This window comes from Rutidosis leptorrhynchoides, chromosome 5 (assembly GCF_046630445.1).
Source record: "Rutidosis leptorrhynchoides isolate AG116_Rl617_1_P2 chromosome 5, CSIRO_AGI_Rlap_v1, whole genome shotgun sequence".
Classification (NCBI taxonomy): domain Eukaryota; kingdom Viridiplantae; phylum Streptophyta; class Magnoliopsida; order Asterales; family Asteraceae; genus Rutidosis; species Rutidosis leptorrhynchoides.
The window spans coordinates 53,233,728-53,245,832 of NC_092337.1; the positions used below are offsets into that span (position 1 = coordinate 53,233,728).

Sequence of the window (12,105 nt, forward strand, 5' to 3'; positions counted from 1 at the left end):
CATTGTAGTTACCAAGAAATACCAGCAACAATAACCGATGAAGTATTAACTTATTTCCCCTGAAGGAATTTTATATATATTTAATATATATGAATTTTGAAATCAAAATAAATCTTTTCGTACTAAGCTATTACGTGTGAATCTTAACTGGTAGGTACTACTCGGTTAGTTCATATTACTAATATGCAATGATGTACATCCTTCCTTAACAACTTAACCATTGTTAACTACAATCTCTGTTTCAACTTAATGAATTCCATTTCATAATAAACCAAGAGTATTATTCAATTACATAATTGATTTTACATTTTCATTTTCGATGTACTCGAAACTTTCCAGAAAACATCATCTGTGCCTTGTAAGGTTCACAAAGATTCCACAAGCATCAACATCCTTCACCGAGAAATAAGAATAAATAATGGAGTATCGATTACATTAGCGAAATACTCCGCAAAGATTATGTAATCTTTAATGTTTTAGAGATTAATCATTTCTAAGCCAATTCGAAAATCAAATGAGCTTAATATGATATTAACTCATTAAATCTGTATTAGATTTGAAAAAAAAAATATACATACATATATTTTCATAAAGACGGTAATAAAAAAATTCTTTTGTACAAAGTATTAATTGTGAAATCTTTAACGGGTAGGTACTACTCGAGAAATATTTAAGTTCACAATTAATATGTTACACTGTACATTCTTCAATTTTGATTCAAAAATCATTAACTATACTCACTATCTTCACAATGATACACAATCATTTCATACAAATTCAATCACATATTCTGATATCGACGGATCAGAATCCAAGCCATAACTCTGAACCGGTGACATCATTCTTAGATCTCTACATCTTTCAAAGCTATACTTTAACTTCAAAACTATGCAAGATCCTTTACAATTGTTTTTACTAAAAATAACCTTGCAATTGCTTTTCAAAGTATCCAGTATTATCAACCATTCAACCAGTCAACGACGACCTTTCAGACTTGTAATTTTAGCATATACGTTTTCGTTACTAGGGAACCTTTCATGTTCCACCACATTAGCAGTAAATTTACTAACAACTTCTTTGATCTGTGACCTTCCAAAAAAATCCTTATACTCATTGAAACCGTATCATGTACTTATCCACATCTTGTAACGGCAATTGCCATACCAACTATCGGGAATTAGCAATCAGTATTTTGAAATCTTGTAGCACGTCTACGCCAACAGTTATATGTGTACATATAACGTCTACCTCCTGGACTTACATACTTCGAATGTGAAGTTTCTGAAAAACACCCCAAACTACGAAACTAGTTCTCCGAATTTTGGAAAAATGTTGATGAAGCAGCAAAAACTGTAAACGACCTTAACAGTCAAAAGTTTGATGATAAAGAATAGTATGGTGGTAAAGCTGAGAAAAAGAGAAAGTTTAAAACTGGAAAACGGATTGAGCAAAGTATGAAAGAGGCTGTGGATAAATCACAAGGACGAAACCTGTCTTTAAAGAATCCAAATGATTCAGTATCTGCTGAAGCCATTAACGAATACCTTGCTTCCGAATCTAAACCCTTGCGGACAATATTCTTCATCATCCTCTGATATTAGAAATTCTAAGATATCATCGTATCTTTCATTATAAATATCCTCCGTATTTCTGGAGATAATTTCATAATCATTCTTATCGAAAATCAATTTTCTCTTTACGATATTTGTGTTACCCCATAAAAGAAACTATTTTAGTTTCTAAATTCTGAAACTTTCAAGTTTAAAATATAAATGTTTTGAAGTAATGTTGGGAATTGAAGCATGAGTTAATATAATATAATGACACTTGATCAACGTGATTATATTACAGTAAGTCATGCTGAGTTTCTAATGGAACGTGATAAAGGTTCACATATCATACCCTCATCATGAACCATGTTACATAACTCTTTCATTCTATATAATCTCTAAAAATATCAAGAAAATATTTTCTTAATGATTCGGTCTTTTTCGAGGTATTCTGGTAATTTGACAAGTCAGATTGTGCTATTACCATTTCTTTCTTAGAACATTAGTTATGTTCATCTGAAACTTCATACCTACGAATTCTGGACCATTATCCGCTTGACTTAAGGTCGGGAAGAGAAAACGAAAGCATGAAGCTCCGAAATATAATGGAGAATATAAAGCCCGATAACAACTCCGAAATTACAAACCGTGTATATCAATGCGTATAGCAATATAAAGACACGGGAGAATGAAAAACACTATAACCCCAAGGTAATAGTAGAAGAAAATAACTTCCTCTGGTGGCAGATGAAAAAGAAGAATGAAGGATACGATAGCCAGAAAAATATCAAGAATCAGAACTGGATTAAGCATTTTCACAATCTATTGGGATGTATGAAATAAGAAAGAATATTATAGGAATGTTGAAAATAAATGAAACGGAAGAGGTCAATTTATAGCAAAATATCGGACGCAGCAATAGAGGCAGATTACGCATTTAATCAAAGAAAATCCTAATTTCCGCAAATTCTGAAGAATCAAATCTTATTTAGATTATGAAGATTTTCTATTCCTTAAAATCCGGAAATCAATTGTTACTACATCAAGAGATAAGACGCATCTCTATTCTCCATTTCACTTGATTACGATAACTTCTCTCATACGCTTCGAGTAATTGGATTATTTTATCCATATTATTCAAACATAGATAAAACTCTATTATCAACTCATATTCGTCATTAAAACATTTTTATTGTTAGCCATGACGACCTCACTCAAATTTCGGGATGAAATTTCTTTAACGGGTAGGTACTGTGATGACCCGGAAATTTCTGACCAAATTTAAACTTAATCTTTGTATGATTAACATTTCCGACACGATAAGCAAAGTCTGTAAAACTGAATCTCAAAATTTTTGAACTACTTTTATATATTTAAATACCCTTCGGTTGTTTTCGACGATTCGCGAACAATTATATGTAAATAGATACATATATACTATAACTTGAAAAGGTAACAATGTATTAATTATTTGATACCATACATTAAACTTATTGGTTTAAATATCTATTTGAATATATATGATAAGTTGAAATATTTATTATTAAAATTTATTTATAAATAACTTCCAATGTGTATTTAAAAACTGATTTATGTATATTAAAAAGATATATACATATATATAATTTCAAGTTATTTAGTAAACGATAGTAACATTTTCAAATTGCTACAGTACCCAAAATGCTACAGTGTTTTTGAAAATCACTATTTGCTAGAGTAAATTGCTACAGTAACTTTGCTGCAGTGGTATAGTTTATGGATGATTTAAGACTATATTTTGACAAAGGTACGATTCACGAAACGTAAAGTACAAGTTTTCTCAGTATACGATAGGACGTTTGAAAAACCGGAACCGGGACATAAGTCGAGTGACGACGTACGACTTATCGGAACGAAAATTACAAGTTAACTATGCATGTGAATTTAATATAATATATAATTAATTATATAAATTAAATATATTATATTAATAATTAAAAAATATGTCGACAAACTAGAAGTTAAAAGATCATGAGCTAGAAATCCATCACATGCGATCGCATGGGAAATGGTCTTGGAGGCCATGCGATCGCATGGAAGTCCTGGACAGGCCACACCTATAAAGCTCGAGATATCTGCCTCTGTTTTAATTTAAAAATTACTCCGTATTATATTTATTAATTATATTATTATTATTATTATTATTATTATTATTATTATTATTATTATTATTATTATTATTATTAAGATTAATATTATTATTAATCTTATTATTATTAGTTGTATTTGTATTATTATTAGTATTATACATAAAATACTACGACGAGGTCATGAGCGTGTCACTTTCAAAATAGTTTTATGAGCCGGATAAAGCTAAGAAAATTATGGGTTATTGCCAAGGAGGTTATGGGTAATATTCATGGGTATTATTTGCAAGTCAAACCTAGTGTTATCATCTCCGTTGCGTCTACGTACTTTCCTACAATATTGAATCTCAATATTGATACGTTGAAATCTACGGTTATTTGGTAATCCGTGTTTCGATCACATTTTGGTGAACGAATTTATATGCTACTAAAGTGAGTTTCATTACTCCCTTTTTAATTGCTTTTGCAATATATTTTTGGGCTGAGAATACATGCAATTTATTTTAAACGCAATGGATACAAGTACATACTTAATTCTACACTGAGTTTAAACCGAAAATCCCTTAGCTTTGGTAACTAGTAGCTGCCAGTACATAGGATATGGACTGGTGGGCGCGAATAACAGTATATGGATCCATAGGGCTTGACATCCCCGTCCGAGCTAGAGCGCTAGCCTTTTAACGGACGTGTGTTATTTGAGTTTAGGACACGTTGGTTTGCGTGTATTAAAACGAATGGGGTATTTATCATTATAACGTTAAAGCTTAGTTACCAGGGTGCTCTGTTACATAGAATCTATTGACAAACTTTTGATAAACGTTTCTGGATGAAACAACTGAAATCTTGTGATCCACTTTTATATACAGATTATGCGAAACACTAAAACTATAAACTCACCAACCTTTGTGTTGACACTTGTTAGCATGTTTATTCTCAGGTTTCCTAGAAGTCTTCCGCTGTTTGCTTAGATGTTAGACAAGCTATGTGCATGGAGTCTTACATGACATATTTTTTCAAGGAGACGTTGCATTCACCAAATCATCACCATGTACCTTATTTTGACTGCATTGTCAACGGAAATACTGTTGTAAACTATTATTTATGGTGATTGTCTATATGTAGAAATCATCAGATGTCGAAAACCTTTGATTTAAATATTCATTTATGGTGTGCCTTTTCAAAAGAATGCAATGTTTACAAAATGTATCATATAGAGGTCAAATACCTCGCAATGAAATCAATGAATGACGTGTTCGTCCATATAGATTTGGAGCGATCGTCACAATAGTTCAACAAACGAGACGTACCTTATATAAGGATTCATTTACTCGGTTGGTAATATTCAAAAATCCATTTTATCAATCTCGTAAACAAGTTGTTTAAGTATTAATTGCAGATTCAAAAAGCAATTCCAATTAATGTCAATTATAATTCAGTTGACCGTATCTTTTGATTCGTTCCTCGAAACTATTCGATATCTAAATGAAAAGTTATTGATTTTTCGCCAGCTTTCCGAAAACATGTATATCATATACCTTTTACCCGTCATATATGTATTTAATTCGTGATTTATTATAAAATGTTTAACGACGAAATTTAGTATACAAGCATGTATAAATATATATACTCGAGCACTAGACATGTATACACTATTAATTTATAAAAGATAAAATATAAATGCTTACGTATCAATATTGTGATTCAATATTTCAGAAAAGTACGTAGACGTAACGGAGATGATAAACACTAGGTTAAATATACCCCCGAACATTACCCATAACCTCCTTGGCAATAACCCATAATTTCCTTAGTTCTATCCACCTCGAAAAACCATTTTGAAAGTGATACGCTCAAGACCTCGTCGTAGTATTTTATGTATAATATTAATACTACTAATAATAATAAGATTAATAATAATATTAATCTTAATAATAATAATAATTATAATAATAATAATAATAATAATAATAATAATAATAATAATATAAATATAAAAAATAATACAGAGGAATGTGGAAACAGCTCGAGCTTTTATAGGATTCTGGCATGCTACAGTACCTTATGCGATCGCATGAGGTTTCAGTGTTTTTGCCATGCGATCGCATGGCCGCCTTATCCTGTTTTTGTTTGCTAGTTCGTCGACATCAAATAGTGTTTACTGTAGCAAATAGTGTTTTACGGTAGAGCAGTCAAATATATATATATATATATATATATATATATATATATATGTATATATATATATATATATATATATATATATATATATATATATATACATACATACATATAATTGTTCATGAATCGTCGAGAGCAGTCAAATGTTATTTAATACATGAAACAGTTCTAAGATTTTAAAATTCAACTTCATAGACTCTGCTTATCGTGTCGAAAACATTAAATCATTTAAAGATAAAGTTTAAATTTAGTCAGAAATTTCCGGGTCATCACACGTCAGATCTAGTCCTACGGTAATTCCCCATGTACTTTATAATATTTTCAACAGATTCATACCTAGACCAATGTGTTGACACGGATAATTAATTACCTTATGTTTAACGTCGTTTAACAAAAAGTTTTTAACCACATTTATTTATGGAAAGGCGATATTTGATAAGGTTTACAATCATAAACAGAAAGTATAATTGAAACAATAACATTATCCTATAATTACTTAGCAAACTACATCACAACACAACACAATAATAAACTACTCGCTAATCATGGCAATTCTTAAATCTAGCATAACAATACTTAATAATTGAATAGATAAAGGAAAGAAATGATCGTAAATTATAACACGTCGAATATTACAAAAGGTTGACAACTTCTGACAAAACTTCTACCGCACCCCGTTCCGTTACGGACTCCTTTTAATGTGCTAACTCTAGATAATTATTACTAGAAAAAATTGACCGCGCGTTGCTGCGGTATATTTGAATATACATTCTTTGGTACCTAATATATTAATGGTCTGCATATTGCGGTGATATATTTTAACGTCTTTTATGAAATTAATACTGAGCGAAAACTTAGGGGAAAATTGGGGAAAGAAAGGGGGGCAAAAGACCTCGAACTCTTATTTTTTTCCTTTACAAACTCTTTAACTTACCACTTGTTTTAGTCATGTAGTTGAGTGTGTGTGTATATATATATATGTATATATATATATATATATATATATATATATATATATATATATATATATATATATATATATATATATATACACAATCAATCTAAAAAAATATAAATAAAAAGGTCCGTTTCGAATATAGTTATTTGCGCTTTTTCGTAAAGTTATTTCGAGTTGAATGATTATGACAAATAAATTTAACTTGGGTGAAAAAAAATCCCGTGTATATATGTATATACATAACTAATCCAAATTTTTCTTTTTTTAAAATAAAAAAGGCTCCGTTTCAAACACAGTTAGTTGCATTTTGTTCATAAAAGTATTTCGAGTTAAACGGTGATAACAGATAAATTTAACTCGTTGCGGGAAAAAAGATAAATTTCGTTAAAAATTTGCGTGGAATTTATTTAATGTTTATTATATTAAATGTGAAATTTCTATTTTGGCTCCCAATTTGTTGCTTATTTTTACTTTTAACCCTGAAAGTTAACAACTATTACCCCTCAAGTGTGAGGCAGTTGACCCTTCCCTTCTCTAACCAAAACGACATTTTTGATTGTGAGTTCGAATGGCCTAAACGACCAATATTTTGGTGAGTATTAGTATACATGAAATTTAGTGATTAATAATTTTCCTAATTCTAAAGAAGATAAACCTAACTTTTAGAGTGAGAAAGATATGTGCGATTAATATTAATGAAGCGTGTAAGAGTGTTGAGATGTAAGAAATAAGGTGGTATTTATAAGAGTAAATGTTACAAAGCGGCCCCTCCAAACCTTGGTCATGTCCAACCCGCGAAATTCCTAGCAATGTGCAAGTGTCGGTGTGAAAACATGAATAAAAATGCAATCTTGAAAATAAGTCCCTAAAATTGCACTCCAGCCCCCTCGGAACCGATAGTGTGTTTTCCGACACCTTTTGTTCTTGTGCCGGCAGGTTTTAGCATGTCGGTTTTGACACCCTGCCAAGGTGTCGGTTCCGGCACCCTTGGAGGATAAACCAGTTAGTTTAACCTCTCCAAATTCGGGTACAATTTGTTGGGTACCGGATCCGATGCTTGTTCAGGGATGCGTTTCTTGATCGTTTACTGTTTATCTTATGATTATAGCTAGATTAGTTGTGTTCACTTGATTGTAAGACTTGATGCTTGGATTTTGCCATAATTAATGATTTTGATGTTTGAATGATTTTGATAATTATTGTGTTTGGTTGAAGATCTATTACTATGATTGTTTCAAGCTTTTATTTTGATTATACAAGTTGTTAAACATTTCTAAGTGGTTTAAAATGAGATTCAATTTGTACTTCAACACCATTTGGTGATCTAGACAATTAAGGAAAAGATTTCAAGTGATTGTATCTTTAAATTAGTTGCTTTTCAAAAGGGATTATAGTCAATATGGAAGTGTTATTCGTTTCAAGTGATTGTTGTGATTAAGAATTTTAAGTGATTTCAATTCAAGATCGAGTCTCAATGATTTCACTCAAAACATATTGGTAATCTCTTAAAGCGAGTCTACGTGAGTTAATGAGCTTTGATTGATTAAGATTGTGAGATTGAAATGAAGCTTTATGTTTAAAACAATGTTATGTGACAAATGAAAGGGATAATCCGTGTCAAAGAGTGGATCAATCGAGTGAACACATTTTCTATTATTTGCTTATCTCTCTTAGTTTAATCACATCTCTTTCAAAATCCCCCTTTTACTTAGGATAATTATTAATTTTCGGAATCTCAATTAAATCGACCTCTGTGGAACGAACTTGGACTTGTCATTAGCTTTACTATACGATTAGGACTAATTGCATATTTATGTGATAATTGTTTAGTAGTATTTTCTTGTTTGAAATTTAAAGGTAGTGTATAAATCGCAACATCAGGATACATAAATCTCCCAAGGACACTCTAAGTTCAACACTCTCTTCCTCCAACATTTTGTTGGATCTGATGTAGCAGGTTTTTTGGCTTTTAACATTGACTTCTTGCACAATGGTTTAATTGTTAAAGTAGCACAACCCAATGGTATCTGTTGCCCATCAGTTAACTGTCGGTCATCCAATACTTGTTCTTCTTCATACGCATCCCCTCTATAACAACATTTCAATCTCCTATCATCATTTTTTCACAACTACGATTTGCCTTGAACTCTGTATAGCATGTAACTGGAATAGTAGTTTGAATTCCTGTTTTGTACTAAACCTCTGCCTAACATAGAAAAAAGTTGTCCCTATGCTTGATTCTCCCTCTTGTTTTAATTCTCGGATCCTCTTCTTCCTTTAACTTGTTAAATCATCATCACCACCACCACTGTCAAGGTCATCAATACTCATCTCATCTGAATCAACATCGACAACATCATTAATACATTCTTTTCCAACCATTGACTGACCAACATTCCTCATGAATTCAACATCCTTATCAATGTTGAACTCAAGTTCCTTCATATCAACTTCTACATCACTTATGTTATTCCCTTCATCAAAATTACTATCATCAATATCATCTGGCACATATATAGCATCATAAGCCTTATCAGTGCAACAGAACTTTGAGTATTCATCACAAAACTGTGAAAATTTCCTTTAACACCACTTGTCATGTACACACTTATTGTCTTATGTAGTCCAAAATAAGACCTCATGTTATTAATATTAGTATCATTACACAATTTACATAACCCATAATCCAAAATTGTGTTAAGCATTAACAAAACATAATGCTTTGGATTGCTATCATGGTAACCAAGTTTCTCAACAATATCACCGATTTCAGTAACAGACAACTAATCTAAATCTATGCCATCCACAAAGTTAACACGGCTATTAACGTATTCTCTGCGTGGAAGTTTTGTGAATTAACCACCATGGTGTAGTTCTATGGAAAATAGCTCTGGATATCTTACTACACCAATGTAAAAAAATAGTTGAACAATCAATATATCATGTAAACATGTATTTGTATAGTTAACTCTATATGCAGTCGATTCATTAAAACATATATTTGTATAATGACATGTTGCAGGCGATTACAAAAGATGGAATAGTCATTAGATTTTTATTATATAAAAAAAAGTAATGTAACATTACTTACGATTTAAAGTATGATCATCCACATCTTCTCCTTCGATTCGTATTGTGTATGTTGAAGCCATAATTGCAGTAGATTGTAAACACGTAATGAAGATTGTATCAAGTATGTTGATGTTGGTTTTGACACATTCAAACAAACTAGTAGATACTAAACATCGGGGTGGTTTATTATGTATTGGGCGGGTTAAATTATACGGAGTACAGGGTCTGTGGATACCAAGGTCTGCAAAGTACAGAACGAAAAGACAAAAAAAACCCATGGTGTGCAACTAACGTGGGATGGTGTAACGTGAGTGAAAGTAACGGTGTGAAGTTATTGAACCAAACGGGATGTTTTCTGAAAATTTGGGACCAACGGGGATGAATTTAAAGTTAATGAGTTATCATGATTCTGATACAAAGTTCGTGGACCAATGGTGATATTTTTTCTTCATAGTTTAATGAAATATTTTTTTAATAATTAAATAAAATAAATAAAAAATTATACAACCTTTAAACACTACTATAATAATGCACAAGTTTAACCTTAATATTTGGTTAATTAACCCTAAAGCAAAGTACTTAACAGTAGTTGATATCATCGTGTTTTTCATTCACTTCAATTTATTTCTGTTGATTCTATATTTTTTTTTCTTATTGACGATCCAATTTTACAAGCAACTTGTTTAGATCTAACCATAATCAACATACCTAAACTTCACTAAAAATACGACAAAAAAAGAGTTGGTTTCGGATTAAAAAGAAAACATCAAACCCTAAACATCTTTCAATTCAATATCATAACCAAAAACTTTAACCACCAAAAAACTAAAAATATAAATTTACATATATCCATTCTCACCTTTGATTACACTTTTTTCTTATGGATAAAACTTTCAAGTGATTGATAATTTGGTACCTCTGTTAAGGAAGGTAATTAAGCCGATGATCATGATCTTAATCATCCCACTGACTTTGATTCCAGTACGATTGATCAACGGTTCCTGTTAAATCAAACAACTCTTGATCCGTACCATTATTCCAATCATCCGTACTAAGTCCATCATCCGCCGTCGGATCATTCATAAATCCTGCACCATCAGATTCAATATTGCACAACTTAAACGGCGAAACATCCAATTCTAACGGCAATTGAGTTGTTGATGACGTAATTAAGCTCGTAAATTTCTCCATCTCCAAAAACACGTTACCGTCTTCAGCAGATGACTGATTTACTGCCATAATATTGAAATTAGGGTTTCGATTTAGCAATTCTGCTCCACGTAAGCCGGATTCCTGAATAACTTCCATAGCGGCGGGAACATGAACAGCTCCGGTAACAGCTCCGGTAGCAGTAAGGCTCGAGCTATCACTGATTGAATTTCTCGAATTTGATGTTTTCCGTACAGAATAGGTGTTAGAGGAGCGGTTACTATCGTCACTAGATTTTGATTTGGATCGTTTTGTTTTCCGGCAACCGCCGCCGACGGGGACGTTACGGAGTACGCCGCCTTTAGTCCAATATCTCCGGCAGCTTTTACAGAAATGACGTGGCTGTAAGAGGTTGTAGTTGTTGTAGTAACAGAATTTTGTGTTTAACGATTCGCAACGTGGACATTTTAAAACCGGTGGATGGTGGTTCTGCGGTCGCAACCGCCTATCTCCGCCACTTGTGGCGGCGAATAGCCTCCCTCCTACGCCACCGCTGCTTCCAATCGAATGTATATCTTGCATTTCTTATGATTAAAGTCGTTAAATCGAATCAAAAGACGAAAATGTACTGAAATCTGAAGATATTTAATTATGATATGGATTTAAGTGGTATTTAACACTGAGTTATGGTGGAATTGGAGTCACGTTTGTTGAGTTATATGTTTCTCTTTCTAGAAATTGTTCTAGAGAAAGAGTGATCACGAAATGAGTGAAATGAAATATCTGAATCGGAACACAAAAACCGGTGTATTATTATTTTGTTTAAAAAAATGAAGTTAGTTTTTGCATTTAAAATTTACCCCTAGTTCAAGTAAAAATCTACATCTTCTGACATCTAATAACGAATTTACGAAATTAACCCTATACCAATGTAGTATAAGTGAATGTTTTCGACTTTAACATTCCTTCAACTATTTTCTCTCTATATCACTCCCACCTTAAAATTTAACATATTTAAATTTTTTCCTTTTAAAAATATACTCACAAGCACCAACAAATTAAAGTAAAAAAC

At 31.8% G+C, this 12,105-nt stretch overlaps 1 protein-coding gene across 1 annotated transcript; it reads right to left on the minus strand.

Moving 5' to 3' along the window:
- Positions 1 to 10,710: 10,710 nt before the first annotated feature.
- On the minus strand, positions 10,711 to 11,808 carry LOC139848002 (dof zinc finger protein DOF5.4-like). The gene has a single exon (XM_071837740.1). It carries the CDS (start codon positions 11,613 to 11,615, stop codon positions 10,839 to 10,841), a length of 777 nt encoding a protein of 258 aa, XP_071693841.1. The 5' UTR covers positions 11,616 to 11,808; the 3' UTR covers positions 10,711 to 10,838.
- Positions 11,809 to 12,105: the final 297 nt, after the last annotated feature.